This window comes from Periophthalmus magnuspinnatus, chromosome 16, assembly GCF_009829125.3.
Source record: "Periophthalmus magnuspinnatus isolate fPerMag1 chromosome 16, fPerMag1.2.pri, whole genome shotgun sequence".
Taxonomy (NCBI): Eukaryota; Metazoa; Chordata; class Actinopteri; order Gobiiformes; family Gobiidae; genus Periophthalmus; species Periophthalmus magnuspinnatus.
In genome coordinates this window covers 1,320,792-1,339,868 of record NC_047141.1, presented here as the reverse complement: position 1 = coordinate 1,339,868, position 19,077 = coordinate 1,320,792, and the positions used below count along the sequence as shown (strand labels likewise).

The window sequence follows — 19,077 nt, the reverse complement described above, 5'->3', positions numbered from 1 at the left end:
ATGCACATTTGATATGATCTCAGGGGCCAAATATAATTACACCGTGGACCAGATTTGGCCCCCGGGTCTGAGTTTGACATTTGTGACCTACAGCCAAACTGTCAGGATTATTACAAAAGCATCAGCAGAGGGCGCAAGGACTCGAGGTGTTGGTCTTTACAGAGGAGTGAATGCACTTTGAGTCCAGTTCAAAATGTTTTTATTTAAACATCACTACAGACACAGGGGCGAGGAGGAGGATTTGAACCACCAACCTCCAAATCAGAAAAGGATAGGCCAGAACACTACTGCTGTCTGTCTGTCTACTGCTGAAACTCCAAAAGTCCCATAGACAGAATGTGAGATTTGAACAAGACACTACACAACCACGAGCTTCAGAACATCAAAATATCTTTGTAAAACACTCGTAAATAAACATTTGAACTGCAGTTTTAAAGTTTTAAGTTGGTAAATGAAGACACAAAAACATATGGGGAGAAATAGGGTTGACAAGGTTAAAGAGAAGCCTTAAATAGAAGGACTTCTGCAATACTTCATGATTCTAACCAGGGCCGGCCCAGCCTATAAGCAGAATATATGCCCCTCCAGAGCCCATACATTTATACTGAAAATAATATACAGTGGTCCCTGGTTTATCGTCGGGATTACATTCTAAAAATAACCTGCAATAGGCGAAATCCACGAAGTAGTCAGCTTTATTTTTTAAGACTGTAAAACCCCTCACCACACACTTTATACACTTTTCTTGTTTAGTTAATTAATAGTGACTCATGTGTATTTCACAGTTCCTCTGATCGTGCCTCTTCGTCCTGGTGCCGCTCCACTGTAGTGTTAATCCAACATTTATATAAATTTGTCTGAACACATTCTATACTCTACAGGAGACACGGCACGGAGGACAATGGTCTACAGTCCCTTAGCCAATCAGGACGCAGAACACAATGCATGTTCATACACTGTAAGAAAAGCATGTAGAGTTGCACAAAGAAATCCGCGAAACAGCGAGACAACGAAAGGTGAAATGCGATAAAGCATCACTGTAATAAGTTATACTAGAAACAGTGCTGGGTGTTTACAGAAGTCTAAATATCCCTCTATAAAGATTACATTTGTTTTTATATATAGTAGCAAAATATCTGCTGCCTACATTTGTTTTATCTATCCACGGTGCACTGAGGTACTCTTGAATGGCTGTTTTACAAGTTACATTAAAATATTCCAGTGTTTTGATCATATGAATAGAAACATAATTGGACAAAGTGATGCACATGGTCATAATGTTGTCAAATAGCTGAGCTCAGGTACATTCACCGCCAAGGGGCCCACAGACACGTTCTGCTCAGGGCCCGCTGAAAACCAGAACCGGCTCTGATTCTAACTCTGCTCATCTTGTACTTTTCTGTTACAACACTGCAATTTCCCCGACATGGCGCATGCACAGGTTTGATTTCCATGTATAAAAAAAAGTGTGCGACTGGTCTGACCCCTGCTGGACGTATTTCTCTGACGGGGCCCCTCGGTGGTTCATCAGGGGCAGACACTCGCTCAGCTCCCCACATTTCTCACATGGTTTCTGGGTGTCGGGCCTGTCACGCCGGCCTCGTTTACAAGTGTGTGGAGCTCCGAGCATCTGCACCGCAACAACCAGACACAGCTAAATATAAACAGCTCTACTCAGACTCGGGCTTAGGGGTTTTGAGTTGGGTTTAAAGCAGTTGAGTCCTGATTCATAGGACTTCTTCAGGAGAAATCTTATACAAAATGTGTCAAAAATACTTCAAATCTTTTATACTTGACTTTGATTTGAAGCAGTTTTGCAGTGTCTGTGAGTCCCTTTTTTGAGAGTGATTTTTCGAGGCTGTGTCCGGCCCTGGCTGATGTGTGTGTGTCTGTGTGTGTGAAGTTCTCCAGTTTGTTACTTAAGTAAAAGTACAGATACCAGAGCAAAAAAATACTCAAGTAAAAGTATCAGGTGAAAAAGTACCTATTTATGATGTACTTAGCGTAAAAAGTATTCATGCATTTGAGGTGTAATGAAGTTAAACCTGTACTTTGGATGGGTGTTTTTGAAAAAAGAACAACACACGTTTATCTCTATGGATAATGTTCCGCAGTATGGTTTTAACTTTCTGTTTCTATGGAATCATGCAGATGACATGCCACCTCCAGAATGTTACATACTGAACCTTTAACCAAACATATCATTATGACACTTATTTTTCTACTCACAAAAGATTTTCAACATTTATTTTTCTTATTTTTTGTACAGATACCAGAGTGAAATGTTACAGCAAGTAAAAATATCACATCACAAAATCCACTTAAGTAAAAGAGCTGCTTCATGTTTAGCTTCAGTGTTTCAGAGTTTATCAGGTTTAAAACGGCTCCTTCTCACCACGTGACTGAGGCGCTGGTCTGAACGAGCCACAAACCGCACGCACAGGAGCACACGCACAGGCGCACACGCACAGGAGCACACGCACAGGAGCACACGCACAGGAGCACACGCACACAGAGAGCTCGAGCTGCTCAAAGGCACAAGGGCAGTGGAGAGCTCTTGTTTTGCTGGGATTTCTGTCGGGTTTTCTTGCATTTTTTTGTGAGGCTGGTTTTATTTACGGAGCTGAGACGTGTCAGAGCCGTGACCTTTGAACTTTTGCCCCGCTCGCTTCAATTACAGGATACCCCACACCTCGAGTATCTGCAGGGATCCACAAACTGCAACCTGACGAGTCTCCACACGAGTCTCCAGACACGCAGAGGCACAGCGAAAACCTGACGAGTCAATCTAACACGTTATTACAACCATTATAATAATAAAAATACAAATAATAAATAAATAAATGCATCAATAATAATAATAATAATAATAATAATAATAATAATAATAATAATGTTATGTTTATGAGCACCCAATGACATTTTACAAAGCACAAAAACAATGTTAACACTGCTATAAGAACATTAAACTGTAGCTAATCACTGACTAATGCGAATGCCATAGCTATTTATTTATTTTATTTTTATTTTTTTAATTAGCCAACCGTTATTTCTATTGTATATTCAGATCTTTAGTCACAAATGCACAAACTGAAGGATTTTGATAGCATAATACAAATACAAACACGTGTATTATTAATAACAATCACCAAATAGTTTTTCGGTTTTGACATTTCAATTTAATAGCCCCTGTATGTCTTATAATTTTAGTCTGTTCATGGGTATCAGCTTTCTGTTTGCAGGCGCCATTTTGAGGACTTTAACAGTTAATGGTGAACTTAAAAATCGCAATTCATTTCTGAGATAAAATGCGTTTTCATAGCGCTAGCTGTGGGCTCTAAAATAAATGTGTATAAAATAAAACAATGTCTTTTCTATAATAATAATTCTATAATATTCTATAATAATAATAATAATAATAATAATAATAATAATAATAATAATAATAATAATAATAATAATAATAATAATAAAACTGAAATAAAACACAAACTCATCTAATTTTAACAATAATTTTACTAAAATTCACTCAAAGGCTTAAGCCAAACCGGGACTAAATTCTTATTCTTAGGCCACATAGCCACATAAACAGCACTGAGCGTTTCCAAAAAAATGTATATTTCTACCGAACATTCAATAATAAAAATAAAAAAATAAAAAAATCACATTCTGAATGAGAGCAGGCCTAAGTGCAGCAAATGTGTCCATTTATTACGCATTACGCATTACGCATTACGCACGGTCGTGGTTGTTAAAACGAGGCTTAAAATAAATCTAAAATATACAAGTTGGCTTTACAAATCCAGTCTGTGGTGTACTTTAATGGAACAGTGTAAAATGTGTCAGTCTGTTGTCGCCTGTAATCATCTCACTGGACTGTTTGGCGTCACAGTTCCGCTTAAATCGGACCTATAAATCTTGCGTAAACGTGCGTAAAGAGACACGTCCGTCGCGTAATAACTGCACGTGCTCCTGTGTGATTTCTGTCGCTGTGTTTCGCCTCTCCTCGCCTCTTCTTGGCTCTTTTTTGCGCCTTTCTCTGCTCTTTTCTCTCGTGTCTGCGCTATAATCATATTAATGAGTTTATTAAGTGTCGCTTTTGTCCCGGCGGGCGGTGTTTGTGAGCTCCGGCCCGGGCTCGGATCAGCGGGCCGCTCTGATCCCCTCACGCCGACTGTTTGCTCTTCTGCTCGGGATTTGCATCTCAATGTGTCGCGCTGGGCTCAAGCGGCGGCTCTCGTGTTTGCGCTCTCTCTCTCCCTCTCTCTCGCTCTCTCTCTCTCTCTCTCTCTCTCTCGCTCGCTCTTTCCTTCTCTCTTCTTCTGTCTCTCTCTGTCTTCTTTATCCCTTCTCTTTTTCTTCTCCCTCTACTTGTTTTTCCCTCTGATCTTCGTCTGAGTTGTTGACATATGTTCCTGCCCTCTCTCTCTCGCTCTCTTTCTTTCTCCCCTCTCTCCTTCCCCTCTTTCTCTTACACCCCCCCTCTCCTCTCCCCTTTGGTCACCCCCTCTCTTCTTCTCATTTCTCCTCCTCTCTCTCCCCTCTCTTTTCCCCTTTCCACTTCTATCCCTCCCCTCTTCCCTCTCCTTTCCTTCTCCCTGTCCCTGCCTCTTTCTTTTTCTGACACAAACCCTCTCTGTCCTTTTTATCTCCCTCTCTCTCCCTTCTCTCTTCCCCCTTGGCTCCTACTCTCTCCTCTCTCCCCTCTTTCTCTCACTCTCACCCTTTCTATTTCTCCTCCCCGCTCCATTCCTTCTCTCTCCTCATCGCTCCCTGTCCCCTCTCTCTCCTTCTCTTCCCCCTCTCTCTCTTCTCTCCCCTTCCATCTCTCTCTCCCTCCCTCTCTCCCTCCATCTCTTCCGCTGCCCCCTCCACGTCTCTCTCCCCATCCATCTCTCCATCCATCTCTCCGCCCTCTCTCTCTCTCCATCAGTCCATCCCTCCCTCCGTCCATCCCTCCCTCCCTCTCTCTCTCCCGCGCGGTTTCTCACACACACCCACACGCACACACACACACACACACACACACACACACACACACACACACACACAGAGAGAGAGAGAGAGAGAGAGAGAGAGATGCCCGCGCGCTGGTGATGACGCGTTATTTTTAGCGCCAGACTTTGCACGTTGTCGGAGATTGGCGCAGTTGGCTTCGGAGCTCGCGCTGGCAGAGCTGAGGATTTGACAAACAAGTTGGCTCCGGCGCAGACAATGCACAAAACACGCACAGTAGCGCACGTGGACAGCTGCCCATATGAAATACAAGCGCAGTAGTTTAACACGCGCGCCTGTCATCCAAACTGCGCTCGTGTTAACTCAAGTTTGTGCGAATGTGGAATCATGGGAAACGAGCACCGTGGCCAATTGATTTTTTCCCAATTCAAAAAACAAACTGTTCAATGTTTTGAATGGTGAAAAGTCATCAATATGGCGCCTATAACAGGAAGTATTAGGAACAAAATTAGACTTATGGAAATGTCACCTACCTTCCTCCATGGATGTTGTTTCTGTGCCTTGGATGTTCCGCAGTATGGCATTAAACTTATATCTTGTATTCATTCAGTTTCCATGGCTACACATTTATTACTGTGAGTGGGGTGGCACAGATCTGACATAGCTAACCTGCTAGCTGCCATGTTCCAAACAGGAAGTGATCATGGACGTGCTTCCTGTTCCATCGACTCTGGCTCCAATTCACTTTCTGTGTAAAAACTGTGTCCTCTCTCTGTATCTGCTGCTGTCAGACTCGTCATTTTGGTCTTAAATGTTCGTATTAACCCTCTACATGATCCTGGGGTTTTTATTTCACTATTGTGTCTGTAAATCAAGATATGAACATTAATAACAGACAAATTGGTGACATCACACTCACTACAGTCTGTGGGTCACACAGATCTAAGCTGTAACCTGCCTGGTGGCATTACCTGCTTACCTGGAGATAGTACAGTTGTCCTTTGCTATATTCACCTTTCATCTTTCGTATCCTCGCTGTTTCGCAATTTTTTTTTTTATTGTCAGCGTCTGAACGTGCATTGTGTTCTGCGTCCTGATTGGCTGAGGGACTGTAGACCATTGTCCATCAGTCTCCTCTGTGCCGTGTCTCCTGTACAGTACAGAATGTGTTCACACAAATTTACATAAATGTTGGACCTCAGTGTGACTCTGAAGTGCTGTATGTTTGCCTCCCAGGCAAAACCCACAATGTTTATTAAACATTCTCCACTGACAAATTTCAGAAACACTTTGGACTTAAGTGTTTCTCTGTATGGAGAGGCGCCTCTGTGGATACCACTGGAGCAGAGGCACAAGAACAACACATTTAAAGTGATCATCAAGGAAGAGGGATATAATATACGAAGATTTGAACTTTGAGAGTGTTTATACAAGAGATAAATTTGAGAAAATGTTAATGCCTGTGTGAGAAAAGTGTATTAAGTGTGTGGTGAGGGGTTTTACAGCTGCAAAACACGTATAATATTTTCAAAAAATAAAGCTGCCTACTTTGCGGATTTTGCCTATTGCATGCTATTTTTAGAATGTAACTAACGAGGGACATTCCAGGAAGAGCAATAACATCCCCAAGGAAACATGCAGATGGTATATTCTCCAAAAGTTCCCCAGTGCAGCTTTAAAGCCGTGTGTTGTGTATCGTGTTTCAGGTCTGGGGGAGTCCTGGGGCCACGTGAGCCGTACGTCTTTGGACGGAGTCAGCCAAGAGCTGGGATCTCACCTTCTGCAGGTGACCGCCGACCTCACCACATGAGGCTAATGCTAATGCTAATGCTATTGCTAATACTGTATCAGGAGACCACCAATCTCACCACACAAAACTAATGCTAACGCTAATGCTAATACTGTATCAGGAAACCACCAATCTCACCACACAAAACTAATGCTAACGCTAATGCTAATACTGTATCAGGAAACCACCAATCTCACCATACAAAACTAATGCTAATGCTAATACTGTATCAGGAGACCACCAATCTCACCATATGAGGCTAATGCTAATGCCATTGCTAGTACTGTATCAGGAGACAACCAATCTCACCACACGAAACTAATGCTAATGCTAATACTGTATCAGGAGACCACCAATCTCACCACACGAGACTAATGCTAATGCTAATGCTAATACTGTATCAGAAGACCACCAATCTCACCACACGAAACTAATGCTAATGCTAATGCTAATACTGTATCAGGAGACCACCAATCTCACCACACGAGACTAATGCTAATGCTAATGCTAATACTGTATCAGGAGACCACCAATCTCACCACACGAAATTAATGTTAATGCTAATGCTAATTCTGTATCAGGAGACCACCAATCTCACCAAACCAGACTAATGCTAATGCTAATACTGTATCAGGAGACCACCAATCTCTCCATACGAGACTAATGCTAATGCTAATGCTAATACTGTATCAGGCGCTGAACCAGATTTTTCTTGTGTTAAAAATGTGAAAAACAGAAATTGTTCATTTTGTTTGTAGTGATCCAAACTTATTCCTTCTTTTCCAAACACATTTGCAGCATCCTAATTATTCACCAAGAGGAGTTTCTAAGCACTTTACAATAATGCTAAAAGCAACTAGCATGCTAACAATGCCTCGGAATTACTTTGTTCACAGACAGTACACAGCGGACTTATATTATATATATATATATATATATATATATATATATATATATATATATATATATATATATATATATATATATATATATATATATATATATATATATATATATCATCTGTACTGAGTTAAAACTAATTTTACTAAAAAAAATCAAGTACTTCCACTTTAAGGCTTGTAACATAAACAAAACCATGTTACCACCTAGTTGTTTGACCATTGCCATAGCGATTAACAATTTAGGGTCCTGATTTTTTCTGTGAATTTAACCAAATTTGTCCTGTCCCAGTAAAGATCTGTGGTATAAGCAGCTCTTGAGGTTAAAATAAGTGCATCTGCATCTGATTAGAAAATGTTTTATTTTTTGATAATCAGGTAGTGCACTTTAGCATGCTAGTTGTTGCTAGTTGCATGCTTTAATGTCATGGAATAACTTGACTCTAGTCTCTAAGAGCTGTGAAAAGTGCTTATAAACTCTTGATGCTGAATAATTAGGATGTTCTGAATGCATAAGGTCAGTAAGGAGTAACTTTGGACCACTGCAAACTGTTTAAAACAAACTATCTCTGTTTTTCATGTTGTGAAAACAGTAACAATCTGGTACAGCGGCTTCAATGCTCTTTACTGTCCGTCATGATTTATATGTGTATGTCTGTATGTGTGCGTATGTCTGTATGCATGTGTGCGTGTGTATGTATGTGCGTGTCTGTATATGTGCGTGTATGTGTGTGTGTCTGTCGGGGTGAGTATGTCTGTGTGTATGTGTCTGTATGTATCTGTGTTTACATATGTGTGTCTGTATGTGTGTTTGTGTGTGTATGTGTCTGTATATGTGTTTGTGTGTATGTATCTGTGTCTGTATGTGTGTGTGTCTTTACATGTGTGTCTGTGTGTATGTGTGTGTCTGTGTGTATGTATCTGTGTATGTGTCTGTATGTGTGTGTATGTGTCAGTGTGTATGTATCTGTGTATATGTTTATGTGTGTGTGTCTTTATATGTGTGTATGTGTGTATGTATCTGTGTATTTGTCTGTATGTGTGTATGTGTGTAAATGCATCTGTATGTGTGTGTATGTGTCTGCGTGTGTCTGTGTGTGTATGTGTGCGTCTGTATATATCTATATGTTCATCTGTTCTTCCTGTTGTGTTAATGTGATCTTGGGCTGGAAACCTTTGTTCTCCGAGTGCCTGGGCGTATGGCAGAGAGAGACACCTCCTGCCGTCTTCTTCCCTCTCGTTACTCCTCCTCCTCCTTCCCCTCCTCTTCTCGTCCTCCTCCTTCTCTTCCTCCACCGTCTTCCCCTCCCCCCTCTGTCTACTCCTCCTCCTCCTCCCTCTCCTCTTCCTCCTCCTCTTCAGCGTTAAGACACAAATGAGCCGAACGCATTCCTAGTCACGCACTGTCCCGCGCTCTCCCTCTTTCTCTCTCTCCCCCTCCATGTTTCTCTCTCTATCACTCTATCCAGAACACAAAAGACCCCACTCTCACACATACACACACACACACACATCAGCACTGCTGCTGGTCACTGCTGGTACAAAACCCCAGTGTAATGAGGTTTAAATGAGCGTATGGCCCCAGTGTCTCTGTGAATGTGACTTAAGTTTAAGAATAAGGCAAAAATCATTTAAAAACATTTATTTTCTGCCATTTTTAAAAATACATCCATCTTTGAACAATAAGCCACAAATATGTGATTATGAGCATGTCTGTTGGATAACTCAAGACTCAGCGGGTTTTAAGATTCTTCCTACCATCCAAATACATACAAACAGGTTAAAAAAATAAATAAATGTGTTTTCTTTTCTAGAGGTTAGGGCTTTCTATGGAGATTTTATTGTGCTGCCAGGAATGTTCCACAGTATGACATTAAAGCTCCTATATTACACAAAACTGACTCTTGTGAACTTTAAGCCATGTTCTAATGCTGTTACCTCCTCAAAAACAGACCTGGAGTTGTGTTTTGTTTCATTCATTCATTCATTCATTATTCTTAATCTGCCTACATCTCCAAACCTCAAAATGCTCTGTTCCACCTTGTGACGTCATGAAGTGGTAGTTTTCAAGTTAACACCTCCTTTTACCATTATTTCAGTAGTAGATTGGCAATTCCAGGGCTGAAATCATCCAAATGATTCTAGAAATGAAGGTGTGTGGAGTTTAAAAACACAGTGGAGCACTTCCTGTATTACCACATGATGACATCACAAGGTGAAGTGGAGTGTTTTCTGTTTGAGAGAAGAACTCAGCCTAAACATGCATGGTTTGTGCGTTGAACATGTGTGAATGATACAAAACACAACTCCCTTTAAACATTCCTATAGCATTTACAGCGCTGAAAAATGCATTGAAAAACAAGTGTGGTCACCTCTCCATAGAGCTGACCTGTAACCTGCCGTTGGTGTCGCCTGCTTGTTTCCATGCAGACAGACAAGTGTAAAAGCCATACTGTGGAGCATCGCAGGCAAAGAAACAACATCTTCATGGAGACAAGCAGATACCAAATCCTTCATGAAGAAAGTTCTGTAGTGCAGCTTTAAAACTGAAAACATTCACTTTATTAAGTTTTTTTTTTTTTTTTAGAGTCTCCATGTCACAATATTAACACTTACTGCAGTATTTTGTGAAAGCTCAAACTATAGCCATGTTGAAATCCCCTCATTTATTATTTTATTTTTGTTTCTCAGACTCTGGACGGTTTCATCTTTGTGGTTGCTCCAGACGGAAAAATCATGTACATTTCAGAAACGGCGTCTGTGCATTTAGGCCTGTCCCAGGTGAGTGAGCGCATCTATATAACACCAGACAAGTAGTATAGTACAGGTGGAGGAGATGGAGAAGCTGAGGAGGCTGATGTTTTCTTGCTGTGGTGGATATGAGGCAGAGGGGGTGTAGCAGGTTTTGACTGGAGCTAGAGAGAGTAAGAGTAAATACAATATCACATCAGTGAAGAGTTTTCTAGAACTTAGCCAGGACTGAACCAAGGCCAAACCAGGACTAAACATGGACTAAACCAGGACTAAACCAGGACTAAACGAAGACTAAACCAGGACTAAACCAGAACTAAACTAGGACGAAACCAGGGCTGAACCAGGCTAAGTAAACCTACAGCATTTCTACAGTTGTGACATTCAAATTAATATCATAGTAATTATAAAATGTCATATGTTCTAAGGTGACAGTGTTTTTCCAGGTAGAGTTAACTGGAAACAGCATTTATGAATACATCCACCCGGCTGATCATGACGAGATCACGGCTGTGCTGACAGCTCACCAGCCCTACCACTCCCACTTTGTACAAGGTACCACATGGAACACCTCATAAACAGGACTCAGTTTGGTTTTTCATTTGTATTTTCAATTTCATTTTTCAGAATACGAGATGGAGCGCTCGTTCTTTCTACGTATGAAATGTGTGTTAGCCAAAAGAAATGCCGGGCTCACATGTGGAGGCTACAAGGTGAGACGGTTATGAATGAACTTAACCAAGACGAGAGTTAAGTCAGTCTAAGAAAAACAAATTATTACGAGAATGAAATGATTAAGGGGGGTATTTGCCATCCATCCAGTTTCTTCCGCTTATCCGGGGCCAGGTCGCGGAGGCAGCACTCTAAGCAGGGACTCCCAGACTTCCCTCACCCCGGACACCTCCAGCTCCTCCGGTGGGACCACAAGGCGTTCCCAGGCCAGCCGAGAGACATAGTCCCACCAGCATGTCCTGGGTCTTCCCCGGGGCCTCCTCCCGGTGGGACATGCCCGAAACACCTCCCTAGGGATGTGTCCAGGGCCACCTCAACTGGTTCCTCTCATAGTGTAGGGGCTCTACTCCGAGCTCCTCCCGTGTGACCGAGGTCCTCACCCTATCCCTAAGGGTGCGCCCAGCCACCCTATGGAGAAAACCCATTTCGGCTGCTTGTATCTGCAATCTTGTCCTTTTGGTCATTACCCAGAGCTCATGACCATAGGTGAGGGTAGGAACGTAGATTGACCGGTAAATTGAGAACTTTGCCTTCCGGCTCAGCTCCTTCTTTACCACAACGGACCGATACAGCGACCGCATCACTGCAGACACTGTACCGATCCGCCTGTCAATCTTCCCTCACTCCTGAACATGACCCCGAGATACTTGAACTCCTCCACTTGAGGCAGAGACTCACCACCCACCCGGAGAGGGCAAGCCACTTTTTTCCGGTCGAGAACCATGGCCTCGTATGTGGAGGAGCTGACTCTCATCCCACCCGCTTCATACTTGGCTGCAAACCGCCCCAGTGCCTGCTGCAGGTCCTGGCTCGAAGAAGCCATCAGGATAACATCATCTACAAACAGCAGCAAACCAGACCCCCTCCAGCCCCTGGCTGCACCTAGAAATTCTGTCCATAAATATAATGAACTGGTGACAAAGGGCAGCCCTGGCATAGTCCAACATGCACCGGGAACAGGTCTGACTTACTGGCGGCAATGCGAACACAGCTCCTGCTCTGGTCATACAGGGACCGGACAGCCCTTAGCAAAGAGCCAGAGCCACTCCCAGAGCACCCCCCAAAGGACACCACGAGGAACACGATCTAATGCCTTTTCCAGGTCCACAAAGCCCATGTGGACTGGTTGGGCAAACTCCCATGAATTCTCGAGGACCCGATGGAGAGTAAAGAGCTGGTCTAGTGACTGGGACGAAAACCACACTGCTCCTCCTGAATCCAAGGTTCGACTATCGGTCGAATTCTCCTCTCCAGTACCCTGGAATAGACCTTACCGGGAAGGCTGAGGAGTGTGATTCCCCTGTAATTGGAACACACCCTCCGGTCCCCCATCTTATACAGAGGGACCACCACCCTGGTCTGCCAATCCAGTGGCACTGTCCCCGAAGATGGATCTCGTCCACCCCCGGAGCCTTGCCACCGAGGAGCTTGCCAACCACCTAGGTGACAAGTCCGCCTCCGGGTCCTTAGTCTCTGGTTCTTCCTTGGAAGACGTGACGGTGGGATTGAGGAGATCCTCAAAATATTCCTTCCACCGCCCAACAACATCCCCAGTTGAGGTCAGCAGCTCTCAGCCCACACTGTAAACAGTGCTTCACCAACACTATCCTGTGGCGCCGGATGGTTTGCCAGAATCTCTTTGAGGCCGTCCGATAGTCCTCCTCCATAGCCTCCCCAAACTCCTCCCAACCCCAAGTTTTTGCCTCTGGAACTGCACGAGCTGCGGCACGCTTGGCTGCTGGTACTCATGAGCTGCCTCAGGAGTTCCATGAGCCAGCAAGGCTCAATAGGACTCCTTTTTCAGCCTTACGGCATCCCTTACTTCCAGTGTCCACGACTGGTGGTTTGTTTATTAATTATTAGAAACATCATTAATTCAATTCAATTCATTTTATTTTTGTAACGCCCAAAATCACAACAACAGTTGTCTCGAAGGGCGTTCATGTTTTGGTTGATGGGGGAAACCGGAGTACCCGGAGGAAACCCATCCAGACACAGGGAGAAACATGCAAAACTCCACACAGAAAGGCCTGGGCAACCCGGGGATCGAACCAAACCTTCTTGCTGTGAGGCATGAGTGTTGCCACTCAGCCACCGTGCTGCCTACACACAAAAACAAACAGGAAAATCAAACAACAGGAAAAATCAGACAAAACAAGAAAAATATTAACTTCTATTGTGGTGGTGGTTAATCTTCCTTGAGTCTTGACCATGGCCTGTTTATATAAATTGACATAGCTAACCTTCTAGCTGCCGCATTCCAAACAAGAAGTAATCATGGGCGCACTTCCAATTTCATTGAGTCCAACCCCAATTCACTTTCTGTGTAAAAACTGTGTCCCCTCTTTCTGTATCTGCTGCTGTCAGACTCATCATTTTGGTCTTAAATGTTCTTATTAACTCTACATGATCCTGGGGTTTTTATTTCACTATTGTGTCTGTACATCAAGATGTGAACATTAATAACAGACAAATCAGGTGACTACTGACCCCCAGGTTGGCGGTGCAATTCTCCCACCAATGAATGTTGTTGTTGTGTCATTGGGCAAGACACTTAGCCCACCTCACCCCCAGTGTCTGTGTACACTGGTGTGTGAATGTGTGTGTGAACGTGTGAATGGTTCCTTGATGTAAAGAGCGTTGAGCCTTGAAGATGGAAAAGGGCTGTATAAAAATTTGACAATTTACTTTTTCTCTAATCTATAAAACCTGCGTTGGTTAAAATATTGCACAGTTGGGCATTAATCTTTCACTTTATTTACTTTATCTCTACATGTAAATCTAATCATTTTCTCTCTGATTGCAGGTGATCCACTGCAGCGGGTACCTGAAGGTCCGTCAGTACAGTCTGGACATGTCTCCATTCGATGGGTGTTACCAGAACGTGGGTTTGGTGGCAGTGGGTCACTCTCTGCCTCCGAGCGCTGTCACAGAAATCAAACTTCACAGTAATATGTTCATGTTCAGGGCCAGTCTGGACATGAAGCTCATCTTCCTCGACTCCAGGTACTCTCCAGGTTGACTTTACTGAACGGGTTCCTAAAGTGGGGTCCGGGGTCTACTAGGGGGCCTCAGACACACTTCAGAAACGGCCCTAAGTGAAAGAAAATTGAGACAGAATTTAACTGAGTCCAGATGTTTATATATTTATGTACTTTTTGCATGTGAATGATTGACGTGAGTGTTTCATACTGAGAGTGACGTATTGTCCCTGTGTCCAGAGTGGCTGAGTTGACCGGGTATGAGCCTCAGGACCTCATCGAGAAAACCCTGTATCACCACGTCCACAGCTGTGACTGCTTCCACCTGCGCTGTGCCCACCACCTCTGTGAGATATTTACACATACTACTACTACTACTACTTCTACTACTACCACTACTCCTGTGAAATCGCTCACATATAAACTTTGTGTGTGTTGTTGCTGTTCCAGTGCTGGTCAAGGGACAGGTCACCACTAAATACTACCGCTTCCTGTCCAAACATGGTGGCTGGGTTTGGGTGCAGAGCTACGCCACCATCGTCCACAACAGTCGTTCCTCCAGACCCCACTGCATCGTCAGCGTCAACTACGTCCTCACGTGAGTATAGCTACAGTTATATGTGTGCTTTGAGCAGACATCTGGATGAATATGGAACAGACAACAGCCAGTATACATTTATTTGTATGGTTCTATGATCAATCCCACAAGCTTTTTAACCATGTTGTAGTCGTTTCTTCTCATTGTATTTGGAGTGATTCATGTTTGAGTAATCGTTAATCACTAAGAAGCCATTTTGCCAATCTGCCCGCGTTTAACCTCCACCAGTACACGCTCCCTGTGACGGACACACTCACTGCTTTGTGTGGCTGGTCTAAGAGGTATCCACACTTCAAACTGCTCTGCAATCAGAGGCATTGATTGTATAAAAAATTGGACTAAGTGAGTGTGACGTCACCCACAGCGTTCAGTTCCAGTCAAATGAAGCTCATCGAGGTTAGCAGTTATAGCGGCCAATTTGGAGCCAAATTCCATATTAGGAATTGTGACTGCAAGTATCATAACAACCAAAGAGCCAATTCAGAGCGAGGCTGTTGAAGGTAACACCCCTTCCCGCTCGCACCACTGGTTTAGCAGTGAACAGGCACTTAGTAATGCTGTCAATCAAATCTGTTGCTAACGCTAGCAGGAGCGACCTTGAGGAAAGAAAGTTATTAATGTTCATATCTTGATTTATAGACACAATAGTGAAATAAAAACCCCAGAATCATATAGAGCAGGTTAATATTTAAGACCAAAATGACGAGCAGCAGTTACATAGAGTGTCTGTGTACACTGGTGTGTGAATGTGTGTGTGGTTCCTTCATGTAAAGAGCTTATGTTTTAAAGTGTTTTCCAGACAAAATGACGTCTAAAGAGCGTTTATTTTGACAAGAACACTTTCAAACCCCGTACAGGAGCTTTACTCTGCATTGACACAGTATTACAGATCCGACATATTGGAATGAAATGCGTCCTCCAGACACAACGGTTTATTCCTATTGATACAGGGACAAGTACAGATGAGATAGGCGCCCCCTGTCTGTCAGCTCGAGTGTCATCTCTGTCATACAAGATAATGAGATCTGTGCGCAAACAGCTCACAGGGAAGCAATTAGCAAAAGGTTAATTAGAAAAATGACTTGTATTTCTCTTTGAAGCAGAAAGAAAGTTTGAGCCAGACGTTTTTATCAGAGGAGATGAAAGGTGCTGCAATGAAGGGCTGTTTTTTTTTTTTTTAAATCTTTTGTGGAGTCGTGTTTGTAACAGATCTGTATGTATCACTGGCTCTGAATCGACTCGTGTGTTATGTCGCTGGTTCGTTGTTGGCTTTTGGGGCAGAGACATTAGTTTAGTTTACCCAGGCCTGTGTCAATAAGAGGGATAAATTTGATTTATGTAGTTGGATGGCGAAGATCAAGTGGAATGCCACGAAGTAAAAGTAGTAAAACACTGTACAGTGGTCCCTGGTTTATCGCGGGGGTTACCTTTTAAAAATAACCTGCAATAGGCGAAATCCGCAAAGTAGTCAGCTTTATTTTTTACAATTATTCTAAATGTTTTGCAGCTGTAAAACCCCTCACCACACACTTTATACACTTTTCTCACACAGGCATTAACATTTTCTCACATTTCTCTCTTGTTTAAATATTCTCAAAGTTCAAACCTTTGTATATTATGATCGATGATCACTTTAAATGTGTTGTTCTAGTGCCTCTGCTCCAGTGGTATCCACAGAGGTGCCTCTCTGTGCAGAGAAATATTTAAGTCCAAAGCGTTTCTGAAATTTGTCGGTGCAGAACGTTTCATCGACATTGTGGGTTTTGTCAGGGAGAAAACTTGCAAACATACATGCAACAACACTTCAGAGTCAAACTGAGATAGAACATTTATGTTAATTTGGCTGAACACATTCTGTACTGTACAGGAGACATGGCACATCCCTTAGCCAATCAGGATGCAGAACACAATGCACGTTCAAACGCTGTAAAAAAAAAATAAAAATAAAAAAAAAGCAAAATTGCACACACAAATATAGTGCAATATAGCGAGGGACAACTGTATTTCTTCTTTCACTGATGAAATTCAAGACCTTTTTTTTTCCATTATCAGAACAGAATTCACAAACTAGGGTCTTGCTTCGGCATCACGGTGCCGCAAAAAACATTGATTAATGATAATAGTAAAATATAAGATAAGGGTGATTAACGATATTATCACCATAATTATTAAACCAAGGCAGTATGTCCTCATATGTGGACGCCAGGAGGATATAGGTATTCAGATTAATTCATGATTGTTGTAAAACCATGTGCCGTTGCTAGTAGCTGTGCAATCAGCTGTACAAGATGCTGTTCAGCTAGCACTAACCTAGCATTAGTAAAGTCAATACAACCACAAATTCATACAAATCCAACTACATTCAATAGTTTATTTCACATGGTATGTTACGATGGATATTTTCAGCTCAAATTTGTCAAATGATTCAGGATGGTTGTCTTGAAAATGTTTTTTAAATCCATAATAATTAAGGAGCTCGGTCACACGGGAGGAGCTCAGAGTAGAGCCGCTGCTCCTACACGTTGAGAGGAACCAGTTGAGGTGGCTCGGGCATCTGCTCAGGATACCTCCTGGACGCCTCCCAGGGAGGTGTTCTGGGCATGTCCCACCGGGAGGAGACCCCGGGGAAGACCCAGGACGCGCTGGAGGGACTATGTCTCTCGGCTGGCCTGGGAAAGAAAAATAAGCTTACATATCCACGGGAGGATATGTAAGCTTATTTTTCTTTAACATTACATAATTGATAACTTTATGAAACATGGTGCAATGTGTATTATTTATGTTTTGTTAAAAAGGTTTGTCAATGGATAGTGAAAATGGGACACTTTTCCTATGAGATGTAGTGATTTAAGTGTCATCTGGAAATTTAACAATTACTAAGATTAGTAAAGTTAAAGTGCTGAATACTGATATCTGTTTCTCTCCTTGCTCATTGTTGATAATTATTTTGAGAAATCATTAATGTGATCACTATCTTGCAACGTGAACAGTGTGTTCACATAGATGATTATCATTTATCATTATTAATAATGTATAACTAAAGGCAAACTGAGAAAATGTGTTATTTCAGAAGAGCGTCTCAAACTGGTAGCCCTTTGTAGCTCTCAGGTTAAAAAAGGTTGGTGACCCCTGATCTAAACACTGTATTGAAACCAGAAACATGAGGCAGTCTGGTGCCGTAAGGTGATTATTGTGTGAGATGATCACACTTATTAAAAAATGCCACAGACGAAATTGTGGACCTTTTATGTCACAATTAATGATATTATTGTATATCGTCCTATCCCTAAAGGACACAACGACAGCATTTATCTGTGGGAGCTGGAATCGCACCGCCAACCTTTGGGTCACTGGATCTGACCGCTCAGCCAAGTCGAACCACCAACCCTCAGTCGAACTCAAACACTCTACCAACTGAGACACTGTCGCCATGTTATCTAAATGCACTCTCTCCCCTTCCCTGCCATTTAAACTGCTGCCTCATCTCCACTGCAGCAGTAAAACCATCAGCCTCCTTATCCTCTCCCTTCCCTCCTCTTCACCACCTAAGTCTCAAAAGTTAATCTGTCTTAAAATAAGTATTATTTTGTTATTTTATCTCATCTGTGTACTGTACTTAAAAATGCTCTATATAACTTTTCCTGGTGGTGAGTAGGCTACATAGACGAGGGTAGCAGTTATAGAGGCCAATTTGTAGTCGAGTTCCATCTTTTGAATTCCGACCGCGGGTATCCGGAAGTGCGCTCATGATCACTTCCTGTTCCTGTTCCATGGTTAACGCTTTGTTTGAAATGTTTCACACTATGGCATTAAACGCATCTACGCTATCTTACATTTATAACATTTTTACTGCTCAGAAATCTCTTGAAAAACAGCATTCTTACTATCAGCGGGTCACCATAGATTTAACATGCCATAGAAATAGATATAATTATGCCATACTGTGAAACATTCCACATGACAAGCAGTGGGCAGAGCCTCTATTAAAAAAGTTACACAGTGTACTTTTAACTTTGTGATTCTAAAACCGCTCCGTCTTCTTCTTCTGTCCTGATAAATCCTCGTTGAAATGGCTGGACCTGCTGTTGGCCACACTGCTCCTCTTGTGTACTTTCTTTTATTTCCCTGATGTGTGAATTTGACAGAAGTGCAGTGATTTAAAGCTCATAAAATCTCACATTAAGCCAGGCGCCTGCTCCTAAAAGCTCCACACACGTCTCCTCCGCTCGTGCCATCCGTTCCATAATATCACCGTGGTAACGACCTCATAATTGATGTGCTGTAAAGTAAATCAAGGCTTTGGAAACACTGGCTTCTTATGTTCTGATTTATCTAGAACAAAGGGGGTAGAGTCGACAAAATAATACTGCA

The 19,077-nt window shown here is 42.6% G+C and overlaps 1 protein-coding gene across 1 annotated transcript in view; it reads left to right on the top strand.

The window, feature by feature from the left end:
• Window positions 1-19,077, top strand: part of sim1a (SIM bHLH transcription factor 1a) — a 35,062-nt gene that overhangs the window by 4,612 nt on the left and 11,373 nt on the right. Inside the window, exons 2-8 of the mRNA XM_033981274.2 lie at window positions 6,663-6,742; window positions 10,336-10,425; window positions 10,842-10,950; window positions 11,023-11,108; window positions 13,934-14,133; window positions 14,349-14,455; window positions 14,559-14,706. Of these exons, the coding sequence (XP_033837165.1) occupies window positions 6,663-6,742; window positions 10,336-10,425; window positions 10,842-10,950; window positions 11,023-11,108; window positions 13,934-14,133; window positions 14,349-14,455; window positions 14,559-14,706 (820 nt within the window). The remainder of the gene's footprint in view (window positions 1-6,662; window positions 6,743-10,335; window positions 10,426-10,841; window positions 10,951-11,022; window positions 11,109-13,933; window positions 14,134-14,348; window positions 14,456-14,558; window positions 14,707-19,077) is intronic.